A 21,634-nucleotide genomic window follows, 5' to 3' on the forward strand; every position below is an offset into this window, starting at 1 on the left:
AAGCAAAACAGGCATGCGTAATCAGAGAGAGAAGTGTGTGATCCTGGGCTGGTTCTCAAGCACAGATGGAACGGACCTGGTTTCAGGAAGACTACTAATGAACTCCAGGTAGCATGGCGGGGATAAGGAGTGGACAGAAGTCCTGAAATCCAGACGAGAGCTTCTGGTGTTAGAAGAAGTTTTCTAGTCACTAAAGCCAGTGGTGGGGACTATTCTTTTGTGACAGCTGAAAATAGATCCCCCTCCTCCCTCCCAACAAACCCTCTGCGCCTGGCCGCTAGGCCCTTTTAGGGTATGATTCTACAGCTGACAGGCAGTGATCTCTTTTCCTGGGTCTCTAAGAGCAGGGCACGGAGGAACCAAAACTTACCTAATTAGCGGCAGGGCCTATTGTCAGAACACGGTTCCCATTCTTGGGAAAAGAAAAGCCTGGTCCCTTCCCAGGAAGTGTGTGAGGGTAAAGGCTCACACTGAGAAAAGAAAGAAGAAAAGCATACTAGTCACACTGATGACTGGAAGCCAGATCCATGAGCTAAAGTCTCTCGAGGGCAACATAAAAGCTACAGGAGGTCTGCAAAAAGATGCTCATGACTTACATGGACTGTTTGATCCGGAAACAGCACTACCTCTAAATAAACAGAAAAAGGCCTGCAAGCAGGTACCAGTGTGTCAGCAGAGTATGTCTGGGTGGCAGACTCAGACATGGTTTCAGTTCATCCTTTCTGAAAATCTGTACTTTCTAAGTTTTGATACTGGCCGGTCAGGCGAGCCTAGGAGCACACCAGGAGGGGGGGCGGGGCAGCCTGGAGGCAGAGGAAGAACACAGCGAAGCAGAGGCCTGCGGCGGCCCAGGGCAGCCTAGCCCGTTCTGCAGGGACATCTGTCGGGAAAGCAGGTGTGAGGGTGAGGGGAGGAGCAGGAGATGGGCCTGCAGAGGAGGCTGTGCCGGGAGCATCGGGCAGAGGAAGGGGGGCTCTCCTATAGGGAGCCGGGGGCCAGGGACAGCGAGGGTGTTTCCATCTGCAGATTCCTTTACACAGCACAAGTGCTCACCAATGCCTCTCCCCCATGGGCAACTCCCTCACCCTGGGGAACAGCAGAGTTAAAAGCACTGTTCGGAAATTCTACCTGGCTCTTTTTACACACGATGAGCTTGGGACCGAATGTGACTACCCAAATGGACGCGAAGGTAACTGGCAGCTGGTAAGTGACAGCTACGCTCTTCTCCCCCTAAGCTTTTTCCACAGATGAGCATCCAAAACCCACTTTACTATGACCTGTCTACATACTGAAGGGAAAAAGGTGAAATCACTGCACCTGCTCCGCAGCTCACTCCCCTTCTGGAAGAAGGGTGTCTGCCCACCTGGAGGGCACATGCCCATCTATCAGACACAATGACCACACAACGCCAGAGTGAGAATTTTCTCTTTGCCCTTCCATGTCACGTCCAAAAGATCCGAACAACGCAGAACGAACTGTTCATCCAGAAACACTTAATTTGAAATGTAAAAAACTGTATCATGGGCCCTTTAAAATGATTCCAGTTGTTATTTTTCTTTTTAAGATGATACACATTTCATCGGCTTTCCATTTTAAAAGGTGCGGGCTCTGGACGGACAAGGCAACTTGTCCCAGTTCCTGCACTGGCTTCTCTGAAAGGGAGAAAGGAATGTGGGGGGAAATGGGGGCAAAAGCTTCAGAAGAGAGGAACGAACACTGGCCAGCAGAGCCGCCTCTCCTTTTCACCTTAAGTCTTTTCTCTGCCCCCCATTCACAGCTTTAGGTCCTTTGTTTGTTTAACAAACCATTACAATCATACCCAGTTCAATGGGGAGGAATGTGAACTCTCTAAGTAGCTGTCTTCGTAATCCACATGTGTGGTCCAGCCCACAGCCCATCCCAGGGGCTTCAGTGTGCGGTTCTGTGCTCCGGGCCCCTGGAGGCCGGGCACCGTGCTTACAATGAGCCCAATTTCCCCGGCCGCATGCTTGCTGCTCCTTCCCAGTAGCCTATAGTGATCCCAAGTTCCTGCTCGCCTAGCGACTGTGCTGGCCATCCTGTCCAGGCCTGTCCAGTTCAGCTCCTGAAACAGGTGCTGCGTGGTGTGGTGGCCACCCCCTACCTTCAGCCCACAGACTCACCACCGAAACAGAGCCGGCACATTCCGGGGTCTTCCTGGTTATCAACCCACCCCTCAATCACAGGGAAACAAGACACGATGGCCAGAGTCCCCCTCCCCGGCCTTGCTGGAAGTGCTAGTGCCTTTCTCAGTTCCTTGTAGATATACTGGCCAGGCTAGGATGGATTTTAACATCTTGGTCAATAAATAAAAATATTATTTAGTCAGATTATGTTTCAATGGAAACCAAAATACTACCTAGCAAAGCGATATTCTAGGTCAAACTCATAAAGCCCTGTCAGCCCTGTTAGACAGAAGGGCATCTTTATACCCATCTAACAGAGGAAGAAACTGAGGTTTAGAGACTTACCCTCTTTGCTCATAAGCACTGACCAGACACTCTTAAGAAATGTTCTAAACTAAGCAGAGTGCCTAGCACACAGTGAGTGCCCCGGAAGTGTTAGCCTCCACTAATACCATTCTTGATGATAATGACGAGGCGGACCAGAGGCCAAACCCAGGTGGTCTGAGCTAAGCTGAGTGCTCTTCTCACTCATACTTCGCCTTCCCGCCCAGTTACGCCGTCTGCATGAGCAGCAGGTTTCAGCTTTTACTACAGTGTTAACAAGTAAAGCCTCCGAATCTGCGGCTGGACCCCCCGTGTGACTGGTATGTGAGCAGCAGCATCCTCAAGACAATCACTTAACATGTTCCATGAAGAGGACTCACACATCTCAGGGACACAGGTTAGGGCAAGGCTCTGTAAAACTCTCGAGCTGACAAGGCGCCCTGCAGAAAACCCCACAGATCAGTACGTATTACTGGGGGCTATGGGTGGGGGACAGTAGAGGGTATGAAAAGTTGCCAATTACATCATTTGAGTCCCTGAATTGTACAGCTTACTAATGCCTCTCAAAAAAATAAAAGGTCAGAAGACTTCTGTTCAAAGTACTTGGCAGTTTGAGGGGGAAATGTATTTATTCTCTACCAGAAACTTTTTTTAAAGTTTATTTATTTTTGAGAGAGAGAGAGAGAGAGAGAGAGAGAGAGAGAGGGAGAATGAGAGAGAATCCCAAGCAGGCTCCAGTGGCAGCACAGAGCCTGATGTGGTGCTCGATCCCACGAACCGTGAGATCACGACCTGAGCCAAAATCAAGAATCAAATGCTACACTGACACCCCTCTACTAGAACTGTTTTTAAGTACCTTGAACCTCCTGCACATCCTTGACTGATCTGACTATGTGTTTCCAAGTAACTGTTAATAACATGCCCAGGTGGAAATCATCTGACGCTTTCACTGGCTCATACCTACTCGGTGACAGGAAACACCAGCTTCCGGGTGGTCATGGAATCCCCTCAGAAGTCTGACGATTCAAACCTGTAACAAGAGATCTTGCACATCTTCAGTGAGTGAAGCTAGGAAAACATTCCCCTCATCATGTTGCAGCTTGAGCCTGACTTCAAGAGCACACACACGCAACTGACAATCGATAGAGATTTTTGACTGCTCTTTCATGCATTTTCATTGACAGATCAATTTTAAACATTAAGATCCTGGAGCAGGATGCCTCACCAGGCACACAACCATTAATTCTTAAATGTCTCAGATCTACCATATGGCCAAAGTCTTAAACATTTAGCTCATCTGATCTATTTTAAAGGTATGATGGAGTTCAAATGCTGTAACTTATAGGACTTTCAATCTTATATCCTCTTGACCAAGAAGACCTTTAAGCATTTATATTACAATTGGATTAGAAAAACCCTGGAGTTTTCCCCTACTTTCTGCAAGTAGGGGGAAAAAAGAAAACCATGAAATTGTTTACATAAAATATTCAAAAGAGCACAGAGCACACAGAGGAAATGGTATTTTTTTTAAAGCAACAGTATTAGAATACCATAAAACAGGTATGCAAATCTATGCAATAACAGAACCTGAAACAAATTGTGAGCTGAAAAAAAAGCAATAACCAGTAGGCATTCATTTTCAACAAAAGCTTCAAATAAACATATAGATTCACCGGATGTGCAGGGTGAAAAGGCTGAGCTCTCCGAATTGAATACACAATCCAGTGGTTACCAAACTTGGCTATGCGCTAGAATTGCCAGAGAAATCTTTTAAAAATACAGATTCCAAGGCCGAACAATGCAGCCCAGAACATCACAACGTCACCTTGGCACTGGGAACTGACCTTTTCACCGAGTTCTCCAGAGCCAAGGCCACAGCCAGCTTTGCACCACTGATCTCTGGGGAGCGTTCGGAAACCACTCTATTCACCAACTAATTAGAAAACTTGGCTTCTTCCAGTTTAGGACTATTCCAATCAGTCAATTCTCATAGAGACAGAGCTTTTTAGGATTTTCTTAACTGGTACCAAGGGAAATCTACTCTGAAACCAAGTCAGTGATATCCCACCTACATGATTTAGCCACTGGGTCGCCTATTCTCTTAATTCGATTTTTTAAAAAAGGCTGTGTCCGTTTATTTTGTAAAAGAACATTCCTTTTAAGTTAAAAATGGAAAAATGAAGATAATTTTTAGACAACTAAATTTAAAAAAATAACCCATCACAATTCAGCAAAAAACCAGAGGTGAGTAGGATTTTTGAATCATCCAGAGAATTGGTTTTAAATGTATTCCTCACTTTGCATGTAATAAACACTTCAACACATCATCTCATGGACCATCTCCGCAAAATACCCACCATTTATCATGGTGATTTAATTGGGTGGTCTCCAAAGACCTGGATTAAATTTTGCTTAAAGAGCTTTAAAAAAAACAGTGAGGCAAGAAAATTCTTCTGGAGGATTCTTCCTTTGCTCCTACTCATCTCACCAACGGACAATACCAATTTATGAGTTCAGAGAGGTGAGGGCTCTCTTCTTCCTGAGGGAGGGTGCACATGACATGAGGTACGCAAACCAGGCAGTGGAGTGGCTTAGCTTCATTGTCGAAATATTCAAATGATCACTAAAAGAAAGCAATTCCTTTTCTGAATCCAACAATACTCCTTGGCCTCCGAGGGCTCACACAGGAGCTTATTCTTAAGCTGTTCAATGTAAGCAGCACCAGTGAAAGAGGAGAACTCTGGCGGGGAGGAGGCCAAGTTCCTCTGCCTCTCCCACCTGCCATCTCAGCCCCAGCGAAATGCTTAAATAGTTAACAATGCAACAGAGAACCCGAAGGCGTGCGTGGCCCTGGGGACAAATCATGCGCGGTGGACGACAGTTTAATAAAGCAGAGAAGAGACAGGAAAAATAACACATCTAAGTTTGACAGGGTGCTCCTTGCAGACTGCTTTTCAGGTCAGAATTCAGATTTCAAAATCTGAAAAAAGGGCTTTAATCTTTCATATACATATGATATATATAGTATTTCAATATATGGTATTTCAATATATATTTAAAGTTTATGGGGAAAATGACCCCGTAACACGACACACTCCTACACATACTCGTTTCTGGGCTCCAGAGCGACAAGGAAAGTCAAGTTTTTCTAGGAATGGGGATCGGAACACAGTAAACAGACTACAGTTCATTGTTTTAAATAAAAGGGAAAATGTTCGTTTGGAAAACGACTTGTTTGTATCTGCTTTCTCAGGTGTTTCAATGACAAAGAGTAAAATTTCCTGAATGTAGAGCGTATGATTTCTAGAATGCACTTCTGCTGGCACAGTAGGTCTTTCCAGGCGTTTGCCTCAGAGAGCCGCTCTGAAGAACGTGCCCTTTTCTCTCGGAGTGTCCTGGCTTCTCCGCCTGCTGAGCCCTGCACTGAGACCCCCAGGACACAAAGGGATCCCCTCCCGTTAAAGCTCACTCACTTCTGGCTACTCCTGGTTTTTCTTAGGTCAGTTCTTTAGATTGACTTTTTTATTTCTGAAGATTTGAGTGGGAAAACACTGAGAAAAGAAAGCCCAAAGCCCAAACACTGGGAATTGTCTTAAGCTTTCAGCAAAAGGCTCCTCTAGATTGAAGATGTGCAAGGTTTGTTTTTGAAAAGCTTTTCAAAAAAGGTGTGTGTGTGTATCTGTGTGTGTGTGTGTGTGTGTGTGTGTGTGTGTGTGTTTCCTAAAGACTGTAAGTCCAGATAGAAAAGAGCCCACCCATTATGGGAGATTACAGACAACTAACTCATATTTCACTGAGCAAACAGTGAGATTATACCTCTGAAGCAAAGACCCGAAATGGGATATTCATATTCATCTCAAAACAATGAAGTCACTTTAAAGATGACATAGCAGAGCCATGTTTGAACAGATCTGTGGGTCTGACAGCTGTCACTCTACCTCCCTGCACCCTGGGCCACCGCATTCATACCCCAAGGTTTCAACTCCTCCTTGAAGGCAGAGGTCTCCCCAATCTGTCCTCAATCCTGACCTTGCTTTCCAATTCCAGATGAATGCATCTACGACCTCTCAGCCTGGATGTCTCACAGCTCTGAGGGTCACCTGCCCTGAAACAGGGGCTCTGCCTCTAGGATTACAGGTTTTAGCTACAGGCATCACTATGTAGTAACATTTAGTGGATGCCCAGAAGGTCATGGCCATTTTAATCACATAACATGCTCACAACCATATAAGCATTCGGTATCAGCCCCATTTGACTTATGGGGAAACCGAGGCTTAGAAGTTGCACTCATTTGCCTGTGCTCACATGGCCAGCTGGCAGCGGAGCGGAGACCTGCATCCAGAGCACGTGGCGTGAGCATCCACGTGATCAACAGGTCAGCCTCCTTACTGTGTCGCTTCCCGGCCTCTCCGAAGCCAGAAACTCTGGAGTCGTGCTTGATTTTTCTCACTGACTACTGTCTCTCAAATCTGCTTCCTTTCTTAATTTCCATAGGTAGACTGTTTGGGCGATGTTTTGCCTTCATTACAGCCTCCAGATCAGCATGGCAAGACAACTCTGGAATTTTGCTTTGTTTGTCCTCCCAACAGCTTTTCTTTCTAGCTCGTTTAAAACAGGTGGCAGGCTTTGGAATTCCTTGTTTTTAGCCCCGATGACGGCAGAGGCAGTCTGTTTTTGTTAACGTCTAAACCCAATGAGGAGATTCTGCCCAACTCCTGAGACTGGAGAAGCAGAGGGCACAGAGGAGGCTGAGAAAAGACCCTCTCCCTCCACCACCAACCCCCAATCCAGGGCCTGTGAAAGAGGACGAGATCTGACGGCACCAGCCAGGGGTTGCTTGCACAGCTCTGCTCCCCAGGGCGGTGAGCAGAGCCCTCAGGGAGTGTGGGATGCGCTTCGAGAGACCAGACCGGGGGCAAGGTTTCCAGCCTCTGCCCCCAGTTCTGAGGCAGAGAGCTGCAGAGACCACTGCTATGCTACACAAAAGGTCAGAGGCCAGCCCCTCACCTACCGGGTGCCGTGGTAATCTCTGGGTTCTAGGACACACCCCATGGGGGAAGGAGAGACACCTAAAAATGACGGAGATGAAATTTCCCCGTAGGTTAGCCGAATGGGGGCTGGAGTCTGAGTTAGTTACAGGGAATTTAAAAAAGGAAGACTTCCTGCATGCTTGAAGCTATGCAGGGCGATTCAGACTCGTGGGGTGCCTGCGTAAGGCGCCAAGAATCTTAGACTCATGTGTATCTGCGCTATCGGCTAGCCCCAACTGCTAAAACTGGAGCCAGACTGTTTTTCAAAAAAAGGCCACCCCCTGTTGCAGAAAGGACTGTGGTCTCTGCAAAGGCGCTGGTGACCTGGGGGCAGTCCTGTGCTTTAGAATCCTGGGGCGGATAGAGAAAGAAGGAAGGAAGGAAACTCGTGCAGATGTTGAGAGTTTACTCACAAGATTAACTCCTCTGATTCCTATGCAAATACCTAGAAAGGGAGAGGCAGAGAAAGTTGTCTTTAAGGCCTTTATCTTAAACTGACTTGCTTAAAAACCAAAGGAAGTAACATTGTCAACCAGGAAGAGGAAAGAGACAGGCCAGCGCTGCTGGTCTCAGGCACAGGCCACCCCTGCTTCCCAACCCTGGCCGGGCCTCCCAGGTCAGCAAGCAGGACAGAAGGATGGCGGATTTCCACAGGACGGAAAAGAGAGTGTGCAGCAAATGTGGAGCTTGGGGGAGAGGCTGTGAGTTCTGGATGTGACAGATTTGCTGATTCCAAGATGTTGGGGTATTGTGACACCAAACGAAATGTCAAAGAGGGATTCAGACTCTGAGACCAGTCACATATTTTCAAAGCACATTCCATCCATTTCAGTTCTGTGGCTGAATATCTGAGACCTTCAGAAGAGACTTCCAAAGCCCTGATGAGGATTCTAGATAAGGCAAGATATGCCAGCCATCCCTCAGAGCTTAGAGTTTTTAGAACAGAAAGCCCTGGGCAGAAGAACTTCAGATGAACAAGAATCAGCAGCCAGGGGCCCCATTTTCCTGCCACTCAGGCACCCACTAAGTCTGCCCAGAGTGTGGGGCACAGCCCATGGGAAGACGGAACTGGGAGGGGGGAGCTGCCTGGGGAGCAAGTGCTCCAACACGGAGGCAGAGTGTGCCAAGACAGTGTTCCCTCCTGGCTTTGGTTATTAGGAAGATGGATATTTTCGTATTAAATTGTACCTCAGAAGGGAACTCACGGGAAGCACGGAAGCTAGGTATCTTGAGCCAGCAGGCAGAGGTTTGGAAAAGCAAAACAGCTGCAGCATGGGGCCCGCTCTGGCCTCTGCTGACACTTGCTTCCCTTCTCACACCAGAGAGGTGAGGCCCAGAAGGGAAGAGAGTAGCAAGCGGTTCATGAACATTCCCCATGGCCTATATCCAACGCCCATCACCCAGCGTGGGCAACCACGTGCAGGAAACTACTTTCCAACCTGTGGTGCCCAAAAACTTGGTAGGAGGGAGGTAGAGAGAGATGCTGGAGAATGGAGGACTAGCCCATTTTTTTTTGGCCAATACTCAACTTTCATGTGGCTTCCTGTAAACTTGCTACCAGTCTGGTGAGTAAAGAGCTTGAGTCAGCCAGGTCAGTGCAAAGGGACATTCCTGTGTGCTAGAGACCTAGGTTCATTTGGGCTCCTGTCTCTGTTTTTGGAGTGACCCCCTTCATTCTAACCACAATGCTGCTGCTAGAATGATTCTTCTAGCATGCAAATACAGGACATCACCTGGCTGTTTGGAATTCTTCAAAGGTCGTCAGTTAAAACCAAGAGTCCTGACTAATCAGAACCACTGAGAGTTGTTAATCAGGCAAGCAGTATGTTCGGGTTTATGTTATCCAAAGAGACCTCAGACGGCAGACGTACAGATGATGCTCCTGGATTTATCCATCATATACGCTAAAATCAATGTAACAGTAATTCCCTTGGGGAAAGAAACCCCCCAAAACCCCCAAAAAACATGCACAAAAAGAATGAACGCAATAACTACACACTGAAGGTGCTTCATAAAACCATTCACGGGACGTTCCAAGTCTTCCCTGAATCAGAATTAACAACACCCTCACAGTCCTGTAAGTTGAACATACAGGGCAAATGAGAACCACTTCAGGGAAACAACATAAAATCATGAGCATCTTAATGTGGTTCTAATTTACATGTTGATTGTGTGTTGTGTGTGTGTGTGTGTGTGTGTGTGTGTTTTATGAATTGCTTTTAATTCCTGTGCTCAAAAAGGGAAAAACTACCTAGGTAAATGCCACATAATGGACCAATTAAATTATTCCCCCAGTAGACTACACTTTGTTAAAGTATAAACATGCATAGCTCCTAGTGCTATTTTAAACACACTGATAAACTGTGCCTTATTTACTATTTTTAACAATATTTAACTAGTCCTACATTATGTCCTACATTATGACCACCCCTAACTCCCTTCATCTCTAAAGACTGCCTTAATTTTAAACTTGTGTTTGTTCAAGGAGTCAGAAAATAAAGAAATCTTCATGATAATTCTTAGGTAACTTTCCTTACCTAAAAGTGGTACAATAATGTGTTGTGCTCCTCTTCTTATTCTACTGTGTCAGCAGCACACTCCACCAAACACTAGGGTGTGTTCCTACAGTTAGTTAAAAAACAACAAAAAAAGTCCACCAAATCATGGTATTCACCTAGATACAACCTAGAACAACGCGGTGGCAGAACAAAAAGACCACTGGCTTCAGAGTCAAATGACTCCAGGCCTGAAGACTGGCTCTGCCACCTGCCAAATACGTCATCTTAGGCAAGTCCCCTAACATCCCTGGGTGACGACGCCTATGCACTCTGCAGAGCTGCTATGAGAGTACACATTACGTCTGTACCTGCAGAAGCACAGTGACTCGCGCAGTCTCAAGTGTACGTGCAAAATAGAAGGCGCTTGTTGTAAGCTTCAAAGACCACTTTACATACTGGGCAAATTCACAATTAGGAAACGCTAGTAACTTGTTTCAGAATGCGATGCATGTGACAGAGTATGAATCACTGATTCGCATCCATAATCTTTCCTTCATTTGGATCATCACAACACGATTTCATTTCCTAACATATGCTTGTAAAATAAATTTCTATTATTTCCTGCATACTACAAAGTTTGTATGTCATGTATTTAAAAGACTCCTAAACCCTTAAGCAATGTGATAGTATTGCCGTGCTTTAAATGGCAAGATCATGTTTAACTAGAGAAAACAACTATAATTGTCATGCGGGTATCATAAAGTCACCTAAATGATACACAGAAATGATTCTGGCATTTTGGGATTTTGCTAAACTTTTCTTTTTGAATGTGCTGGTGGGGAAGTGTACTGGTTTCAGAATCATTTGAAGAACAGGAATTTAAACACACACACACACAACACACACGCGCGCACACACACACCCCTAAGATTCCCTTCACTCTGGCCTTCCCCCTCAGGCAGCTGTGGACAACCTTCTAAAAGTTAGCCCCAAGAGCAAAATAAATTGGGAAGTGACTTATCTAGTGAGAAGTGTAGGGAAAAAAAATTTCAAGTGTAAGATGTAGTGTAAGAAAACTTACAAAGAACATCGGAATTAAAAAAATATGGCATATTACAGTCAAGGACATTTTGTGGGAAAAAAAAAAGTGTGTACACAGGCCAAGATTTATGGTGACACAACACCGGTAGCACTGATGTTACAAAGTGGGGTGGGTAGCATGGGGGAGGGGAAGGCAATGGGGTCACACAGAAAATTAATACATGTTACAGGGAAAAAAACCATCAAAATGTTGGATACGAAATTTAGAGGTCGCTATTTTGAAATAGGGGTTAGAACACATTATAATCTCCATATGTCTGATGGGGAATGATAAGAAATAAAAATGCCTGATAAATACTAAGGGTCCTGCCAACCATAGGTTCTCTGAAATAAGCACTGACTATAGAAGCACACTTACTTCATAACTTTAGGAATTTGGACAGAATAGATGTAAACTGAGAATCACCTTGTATTATGGTTTTAAGAGCATGATTTAGAAGCTGAATTGTAATAAATGCACCAGATTAAGTATGATTCTACATGAAGGAGAACACACCAAATTTCTTCTCGTATATATTTGCCTGTTTTTAAGATAGTTTCAAAACATCTTTTGAAAATGTGAGAGAGGGAGATCACAAATTTCTAGTAAGCAAGACATGAGAAATAAAAAGTAATTGTATAATATCCCTGATTTCCAAGTTAATATGAATATCAATGACACTTCTTAGCATAGTCTCTTGATTTTTTTCTAAAGAGTGAAAAATAGGCTTTCAGATCCCTCAACTCTATTTTTCCCTCAAAGCCTCAAGTTCCTCAAGCGCCAATTCTTTGAGAGCAAGCATTTTCGGGAACATAACCCCCTCTACTGTGGAAAAAGCAGAAGGCTTTGGTGTGTGCTCTACCAAAGGAAAGAACGAGCATACAGACTCACGACTGCCCACGGGACAGCAGACCGGGTAGAAGTCCAAGGGCTTAGCAGAGACATACTTACCTTTTTAAGTCTGAGGTACAGAGAAGTTTTAGATGTGACATGAAACAGAGGCCACATCAGACGTGAGAGCAAGCCTAGAACGGGGTGGGGGATGGGGAGGAGAGAGGAGAAATCAAAAGGTTAAAAAGAAAAAGCACGGAGAGAAACCACACTGGTGCTAAGCAAGCAGACATTTATGTACGGAATAGGAGTTCGGGTATGCCAAGATCAAAACTTCTCTTCGCCAACGCGCCGCGCTGCCATATCCCAGCTTCCAGAGACACGCCTCTACGTTCCGACAGGAGTCTTCCTTTCCGAGAGGCAGCCCAGGGATGTGGTTCGGAGCACGGGCTCTGGTGTCAATGCCCAGATTCAAATCCCTGTGCCACCGGGGCCACTTAGAAACCTCACGCAACTTGTTCAGTCTCTCTCTGCCTCCTCACCTGTAAAATGGAGACTATAACCATACCTACAGCACACGAGCCTTTTGAGGATGAAACGAGTTAATTTGAGAAGTGCTTAACAGTACTGCCTGGTAAGCTAGGAGCAAGCATGTATTTGCAACTGTCTTCCAGAGACTTCGGTTCAAGAGAAAATACCTCACAGCCTCAGGCAGAAATCAGACAATAATCAGAACCTTTTAAAAAGTGTCAAATGTGAACACTATCCTTTGGGAAAAGGAAACCAGCCCCTGAGCAGGGCTGAGGGTGAAGTAGGGAGCAGAGAAGATTCAGAGGAGAGAAGATTCTAAGGAGCAAGGAAAGATCATTAAAAGGCCTAAACAAACACAGGCAAACAAAAACCAAAAACACCGAAAAAAAAAAAAAGCAAACAACAACAACAACAACAAAATCCAAGAAACAAAACAAACAAAACTCCTTTCCCTGACTCCATTTTCCCCCCAAAAGACAAGGCTGCTGTGAGAAAAAAAGGCCTAAAAGGCAGAATTTGTTGACGGTAAGCATACCCAATGGAGGTAATTTTAAATCTGTATTTCAGAACAGTCTTTCCTGTAATTCAATCTAATGAATAAGGAGGATGTTTCCCTTTGAATGACTAGATAAGCCTGTATTAGGGCTGCTTTATTTGGTCAGTCTGGATGGACGGAAAGCCATTTAAGAGGGAAGTATCTGGTGTCTTTCTGCAAGGAAGTTTGCTTATGGAGATAAACACACACGCACAAACACAAACACCTAACATGTGTCGATCCCCAAACCTATTTTGGACGTTTGACTCACATTAGTTGAAATTATTCTTCTTAGATAGCACAGCACTCTTCAGGCCTGAGAAAAGACTCTTTTATGGAGGATCATGTGGTTGGAGTTACGGGATTCTATAGACCTAGCAAGAACACAACTCTTAACTGGAACTATTTCCCTGGCCTGTACGTAGTTCTTTCTATCAATGTGGACAAAGATATGCCTCACAGCTAAAATGAAAAAGTGTGGTTTGATTTCCTACATTTCCTTCCACCCCCTACCCCTCCCTACTTTGGTATGATGTCACATGAAATTACTTCCAGAAACAGAGGGTAGAGCAGCCAAGTTATAAAACCTAAGTGCTATGCTTACTGCTTTCTTATCTACATGTTAATACTTACGGGGCGAGAGTCTATCGATGATCAAGGCCATGGTAATTTTCCTATTTGGTAAGAAATCTGAAGTCTCAGCAGAACCCCAGGCTGCTGAGTCCACCAAATTCACATGACCCATGCAAACACCCATTCCGCTACAAGATTCCTACCACGACTCACACATTTGCAAACCTGTTTAAACTTCGCCCTCACCTTTAATCAAAAACAGACAACCAAATAGATTTCTTTAAAAATAATCTTGGTGGTAAAAACAAAAATATCATGGAGAGTAAAATATTAGCCAGTTACTGTATTCCATGCTTACTTACCACCCCCCTCCCCGTTTACTAAAATTTTCCATTATGATTTTAAGATGTTGTTTCCCAAAGAATGTTGACAACTATTTCCCACTTAAAGCTGTGGTTTAAAAAGAAATAGGCCTTAACTTGCAAAGAGCTCAGAATTGGGCTTGTTCTAGGGTCCCTGTGAAATCCTAGCAGTTAGTCCTTTAGACTCAAAATTTCCCTTCCATTTTTCACTGACAAATGAAGGTGTTTGCTACCTTTGATAAAGGGTTCATAACATACAGCAGTGGTAAAACTGGTCAAAGAAACTATCAAAGGATGGTTTGTTTTGCATTATTTAACATTACATCATTGAATTAAATCATGTAAAATGGAAGTTTTATCCATCTCAATCACTAAATGTGGTCAAGTGACAGTCTATAAAACTCTCAATTAAAAGCTTTTTCACTGTACTGAAAATATGTAAACCCTGTGATGAGATTAAATTTTAGGAAAGAATTATTCGAGAACAGAGCTTAGATTTAAAAAGGACAATGCCATCCACTTTTTTAATGCTTCCTGTTCAGAGGCTGATGGAATGCCCAACAAACTTGCCAAATCAAAAAAAAGTGTTTAATAAAATTCGCCATAAAGGCATAGATTTTAAAAAGCTATAGGACCAATCAGGTAACAATAGATCAATCAAGTTTTCCTAAAATGTAGTATTTGCAGTTGAAGCCTGGATAAGTAATTACATTCAAAGTAACGCACAGGGAGCTATCAATCCCTATTCATGCAGCTCACATTCACTGAGCCAAGAGCTTTGCTGGGCTTGGAGATATAAAAATGAATCCGACACAGCTGCTTTACTTCCAGCCAGAAGAATACACCTAAACAAAGAGCTACAGGGCAGTGTGTTAAGTGCGCGAATAGAGGTGTGCACAAAGGGCTCGGGGCCAAGGAAGACGCTATAAATTCTTCCTGGGAAATCAAGCAAGGGAGGGGAGACGGAAAAGAAGGTATGGTGATGTTTCCCTGTGATAAACTCAAGACTTTTTCCTTACCGTGTTCGCAAGAGTAAGGTAATAATTTTTGGATTTATGAAATGTGTTAATTGCAAGCGCTAACAGTGGTCTATTAGCCAGTTTCATTTATGCTTCGCATAGACTTTCCATTACAATATCCAAAGAATATAAGTTTTTGAAGATAAATGTATTTCCACACAACACACACTCTCCAGAGCCACAGGAATGGCCAGCAGGAGTGAAATTTAGATACAAAGCTCAAAGATGTTCTGAAGCATAAACGAGTGACCTTCTTTACACTTAGTAATATTATGTTAACGCTTATTTCAAGCATCCTTTTTCTTCTTCTGAATGCAAAAATAAAAGAATTACTCGATTATATCATGGGTAATATTTGTCTATCTCTACTTCTGTGTTTAAAATAGAAGGAGGGTGTTGAATCAACTTCTACTTAACATCATTTATTATGCATACCATATTCCTACTTATAACACAGTTGTGACAGAACCTCCATTGTTCATTACACACTAGCCCCAAACTTGAGTAATTCTAATGTAAGCATGAGAAACCACCGTCTCCTTTGGGGTGAATTTCCAAATTCCTCTGTGTTAAATTGAGGTCTAATTTTCCCTGTGCCTGGTTTTCACAAGACGGTCCCTTCCACCCCATGTGCTCCTTTTCAGCTGTCAATAAACAGAGGCCGTGAATTCCCCAACAGCTTCACAAAGCTAGTTAGGCAGGGCCATTCATTCCTTCAGGAAAACAGGGCATTGATTTCAGCGAGTTCCCAGGGAGCAGCTGCAACAAAGAGATCAAAGGCCCACCTCTCTTTCCCTCCGCTGCTTCCATCAGGCCAGGCCCAGACAAACAGCGACAGGTCTCCTCCAGACAAGGAGAGGGCCCGGCAGACCACCTCATGGTTCGATTCAAATTCATCCGTTTCCTGCATTCCAGTGACAGTCCAGAATGCTAACCATGACAAACCAGCACAATCGCGCGGCATAATATACTGCTCGCTAGTTCATCCAAGGTCAGAGGGAGAAAACGAGCTCCGAGGGAAGTCCTCCACTTCTAGGGCCTGCTGAGCCTCCATGGCCCCCTGACATTCCATAAATAAACTTCGCTTGCTCACTCTCCCTTTCTTTTGCCATCCTGCAATCCCACAAGCGATGGTCTCACTTAATGTGCAATTTCTTTTCGTGTCACCGTACCCAAACTATTGGGACATTTCATTCTCAACCTAATAGTTCTAATGATGACAGGAGCATGGCTATGTGGGCAGCCCTCCCCAGTTCACACCTAGTAAACTACCACCAGAGGGTGAATTTACAGCTGTAATCCCAAGGGCTTCCTTCAAGGCCCGATTTCCAGTGAAGGTCATACAACCTTCGTTTGCGTAAATTCTGTTTGTGAAACAAAAAAACGTGACAGAGACAGAAGCGTTAGCTTCTGATGTGAACTGAGTAATCACCCAAACTGCTGATCCAAACCCCTTTGTGACAGTGTGTGTGTGAAGGAGCCCTGTGCAACTTTGTGGGAGTGAAAGGCCTGCTGGGGGAGGGCAAGAGAAGATGGGCTCTCCTGATTCGTTACCTACGTTGAACAGATGTGATTAAAAGGTTTCTAAAGTCCCCTCTGAATTCTGAGCTGCTTCTTTGACACAACCTTCACGAAAGCCCGTAACAAAATGCATTTGTTTTACTGCGCTCCATTCCGTTTCTGTCACTAAGGAAACATGGGAGTGGATGGGTTAAATCTGAAAATTCCTAAACCAAAAAGAAAATAAACAATAGTGGAATGAAAGGCATGGAGAACTCATTCCTTGACACAGAGCACAACCTGCCCACGTGCCCATCTTCGGAGCTTCAGTATGACCTGGGGAATCCATTCACTGATGATTCATTTGAACGCCAAGGACGCCATTTTGTACAGGGTGCTGAACAGTTCTCCAAGAGAACACTTTCACTTTCTCTCAAGCTGGGACAGAAATGAGCTTAGAAAAGAGAGAGGTCTAAATGGCACAGGAAAGGTAGCTACCTAGTGGGCACAGTGTGACAGTTATATTAGGAGCCTCAAATCTGACTCTGGCACTGATCCACTTTGGGCCTCTCTGTCTTTCTACTCTTCCAAAATGGAGACAGAAATATCTGTCAAGAATTCCATTACAAGGTATTGTGAAATAACCATTCCTCAAAATCAAAGTATCTCATCGAAGAATGCTAGTCTTTTGAGTAGAACTTCCTTATATAATCACTCTAAATTCAATAGAGCTGTTCTGGAAACTCACTAAGTTCCTATAAATCAAATTATTTTTTAAAAGCACTCAAGAAAATTTACTACTTAATGAAAGCCTATGGCAAATGACAAAATACACTCATCAATTCATTTATATACCCTTTCAAAAAGCACTTAAAGCACTTACAGACATCAATTTGATCTTCATCACAACCACCTGAGTTCGGTGGTTTGACTAGTTTCTATTTCTGAATGAGGAAAACAGGCTAAGACAGGGAATAAACTGACGCACCACAGTCAGAGCTGGTAGGCAGCAGGGTCACAGTGAGGTCCCCGTTTCTCAGTCCCACGCAGCTTCCACTGTACGAAGCTCCCAGATGCACATACAATTGTTCCTTGACCTCCCCTCACTGTAACTGTATTAGATAATTGTAATCTACTCCTAAGCCCAACTCACTGTCCCACTCATTCAAGGGGGCGGTGCTTGAGTACGGATTCTGGTGTCAGATCCATATTCAAATTTTAGTCTCACCTTTTAGTAATTTTATAAATTAAGCCATTAATAATACTTACACACTTAGTTTCCTCATCTGTAAGAGAGAAATACTATCTTCTCTGATAGGGTTTGTGAAGGATCATATTAGATAACTAGTACAAAGCCCCTAAAGCCGTGTTAGCGTATAATAAATGCTTAATAATGGTACCTATTATCATTGGTGCTGAAAATCAAACCAATGTAAAACTTGTTAAAAGGGAAAACAGGTTTCCTTTTCAATAAAAAGACATAAAATTTAACTTTGAGCTTCTGGATTACATGGCTCTCTCTAGCATTAAAAATTTACCACTCACATCTAATATTTTAAGGTGGCCAACTAATAAACCAAGATCAAACTGTCATAAAAGATAAGCTACACAGAAAACAGAAGCACTAATTGAATTGTGTTTTCAAAAGCAGATTGAGGAAAATCCCTGGTTGTTATAAAGTAGCAATGTGGTTTTTTTGTACAATCAGCTTCACTTCTTGCCATTTATTTTGAGCAGGAATGTATTGGCGCTAGGCAGAAATGCAGACAGTTGCCACATGAAGAGAAAAATGCATAATAGGAATATTTGTTACATCTAGCACTTTAAAATTTTCAAAGAATATACATGTTATTTCATTTGACCCTCACACTGCTCTCCTCACTAGGATAAAACAGATTAACTTTTTAGCACAAGCAAAGACTGCCTGTGATAAGCGGTAAACTTTTTTTTTAAACTCCTGGTCTCATCTTTCATAACACCTTATCAATAGTTGGTAGGACGTAGATGTTACAGGACAGAGTGTACAGAATACTGCGGGAAGACAGAAGCCACTAAGTCTGGTAGAGCCAGAAAACGCTGTGGAGAGAAGGTGCCACTTATCCAACCTTTTACCTGGTACAAAATCACATCTAGAATGTTAGTGATTGTCCCTGAGCCTGATTAAATTTTCTCTGAACTCTCAATGTGCCTTTCAGCAGCTTAGTTCGCAAGCAAGCACTGCTTTTGTTTATTTGCAAACTTAAATGCATCACCCTTTAAAAAAATTTTTTTTTATATTAAAAGAGGCAGGGAATTGAGACCACTGTTTGACTAAACACCTCTTAAGGCTCCTTCTAATTCTACAGTTCTATGATTTTTTAAATGACTGGTCATTCTTATATTACCGACTATATAAATACATCAGTTTAAATGTGCATGTTAATCTACAGCCTATTAATACTAGAAATATATATACTTTTTACTTCACTACCATTTATCTCAGAAATTAATAGTTGGGAAGAGCCCTTAAGAATATCTAAAGAGGGACACTTGGCTCAGTTTATAGACCATGTGACTTTGAGCTCTACCCTGGGTATGGAGATTACTTAAAAAAAAAAAATAAAGAAAGAAACAATATCTAAGGAAACATGCCTCACTAAAGAAACTCAGCCCCTAGTAGAGGAAGTCTAATGGTTATTTCTTACCTATGAAGGGTTAAGAGTTGCCTTTTTATAACCACCAGTATTGTCTCCTCCACACAAAACAAACATGTTTAATAAAAGACATTCACATATTTGAGGACAATTTTAACAATCCCTTACCTTGAGCCATTATTGTTCTTTTCTAACATAGGCACATAGTGCTATAAATTTCCCTCTAAGCACTGCTATAGTTGCATCCTAGTATTTGGAAATACGTTTTCATCTTCATTCAGTTGAAAATACTTTCCATTTCCCTTTTCATTTTTTTGGTCACATGGGTTATTTGTTAAAAGTCACCAGCACAACCATTTGAGTCTGGTGCATTTTCTTTTCTGGAAAAGTTTTTTTTTTCTTTTAATATTAACTTAATAGATACTGGAGCATTCAGGTAATCTATTTCTCCTTGAGAAGGTTTTGGTAGTTTGTATGTATCTTTCTACATATTGTCCCATTTCATCTGTTATCAAATTTGTAGGCAGAGATTAATTGTACTGTTACCCTATTCACCCTGTCATATCTACAAGATCAGTAGTTATGAACCCTCTTTCATTCCTGACATTGGTAATCTGAGTCTTCTTTTTTCTTTGGTTAAACTGGCTATAGTTTTATTTTTTTTTATCTTGTTCAAAGAACTATCTTTTTGTTTTGATTTTCTCTCGTTTTCCTATTTTCAACTCCCTAATTTTAATTTTTCTTCTACTTGCTTTTGGATTAATTTGCTCTTTCTCTAATTTCATAAAGTAGAAATTTAGGTTATTGATTCTAGATATTCTTTCTAATATATGCATTTAATGCTATAAATTTTCCTCTCAGTAATGTTTTAGTTCCTCTCCCCCATTTTTATAAGCTGTATTTTCTTTTAGTTTAAAATATATTTAAGGTTTCATTAGGCTTCTTTGACCAATGGACTATTTAGAAGTATGCTGTTTAATTTCCCTCTATTGGAGAATTTCCAAGCTATCCTTCTGTTATTAATGTCCAGTTTAATTCTGTTGTAGTCTGAGAACTTACATTGTATGGTTTCTATTCTTTTAAATTTAAGGTGTTTTGTATGGCCTAGAATGTGCTCCTGGGTTGTTTGGAAGTGTGTTGTTACATTCAAAAATATTTTTCCAGATACCTTTCTGTACTAATTTAATTCCTTTATGGTCAGGGAACATTCTTTGTATGATTAAAATTTAAAAAACTAATTTACTCATTTTCTTACATAGAATATGGTCCATCTTAATAAATGTTCTGGATGTACTTAAATGTGTTGGGTAGAATGTTCCATAATGTCCATTAGGTCAAGGTGGTTCATAGGGCTGTTCAAGTCTTTTCTATCCTTACTGATTTTCTATCTAGTTGATCTGTCATCTATTGAGAAAGGTGTTAAAATCTGACTATAATTGTGGATTTATCTACGTCTCCTTACATATAGTGAAACTTTATTATTAGCTGTATAAACATTTAAGATTACGTCTCCAATCAGTTTACCACTTTATCATGATGAAAGAACATCTTTATACCTGGTAATATTTTTTGCTCTCATTTCTACTTAAGACGTTTTAAGTCGAGGCGTAAAAAAAGAGTTGTACTAAAATACATGTTGTTTTTTATCCCTTACATTATAACCTAATTGTGTCTTTAGATACATGAAGTGCATTTTTTGCAGGCAGCATATAATTCATTTTCTTTAAAAAAAAAAATCTAAGCTGACATTCACTGTCTTTTAACTAGAGTGTTTAAACCATTTATACTTAATGCTATTATTGATCTAATATTTAGGCTGAAATGTACATCTTGCTATTTGTTTTGTATTTGTCCCAGCTGTTCTCCATTTCCTCTTTATTTTTTCTATCTTCTTTTGTACCATTTTTTTCTAATTTTATCTCCTTTGGCTTATAACTTTTTTGAGGTTTTAGTGCTTGATTTAGGGTTTATAGTCATATCCTTAATATAATGTACCACTTCACGTAGAGTATAGAAGCTTTATATTACATTTCAATTTTTCCAATTCTGACCCTTGTGCAATTGTCATACATTTTACATGTTATAAACCCCAACTACATTGTTACTATTTTTGGCTAAAATAATGATCTTTTAAAAAAATATTTAAGTTAAAGAAACCTTATACATTTACTCAGGTGGTTACCATTTCTGATGTTGTTTATTTTCCTTCTTCCTTATGGCTTCCTGTAACATTTTTTATAGGTGTGAGTATAATGGCAGTGAATTCTTTTAGCTTTCTTTTACTACCTTTCTTTCATTACTTAGATTATGTTGCTCCACTGTCTTCTGGCTAGCATTGCTTGTGGTGAAAGTCTTCTGTCATTCTTTGTTCCTCTAAATTTAGAGTATCGTATTCTCTACTTTAAAATCTTTATTACTGGTTTTAAATTATTTGATTGTGATGTACCCTGATGTAATTTTCTTCATTTTTTTGGTACTTGCTGGTATTCATTGAACCTCTACGATTTGTAGGCTTATTGTTTCCATCAAATTTAGCAAACTTTCAGCCATTATTTCTTTAAATGTTTTTTTCT

The 21,634-nt window shown here is 41.9% G+C and overlaps 1 protein-coding gene across 25 annotated transcripts in view; it reads right to left on the reverse strand.

Annotated features, from left to right (window-relative positions):
* Positions 1 to 21,634, reverse strand: part of PLAGL1 (PLAG1 like zinc finger 1) — a 73,790-nt gene that overhangs the window by 18,918 nt on the left and 33,238 nt on the right. For 4 of the 25 annotated variants that reach the window (XM_029943816.1, XM_029943814.1, XM_029943815.1 and 1 more), the window contains exons 3-4: positions 12,029 to 12,102; positions 3,429 to 7,943 (exon numbers count right to left, since the gene is read on the reverse strand). The exons of 2 other annotated variants lie outside the window; for them this stretch is intronic. Coding sequence is in view for 8 of the 23 variants with exons in the window: in XM_029943806.1 (XP_029799666.1) it covers positions 12,029 to 12,069 (41 nt within the window). In the remaining 15 variants the exon portion in view is untranslated. Of the gene's footprint in view, positions 1 to 3,428; positions 7,944 to 10,035; positions 10,121 to 12,028; positions 12,103 to 21,634 lie in introns of those variants that run through there. 19 more of the 25 variants (XM_029943809.1, XM_029943817.1, XM_029943806.1 and 16 more) reach the window with 17 other exon arrangements.

Source organism: Suricata suricatta, chromosome 7, assembly GCF_006229205.1.
Source record: "Suricata suricatta isolate VVHF042 chromosome 7, meerkat_22Aug2017_6uvM2_HiC, whole genome shotgun sequence".
In the NCBI taxonomy this organism is placed as follows: Eukaryota; Metazoa; Chordata; class Mammalia; order Carnivora; family Herpestidae; genus Suricata; species Suricata suricatta.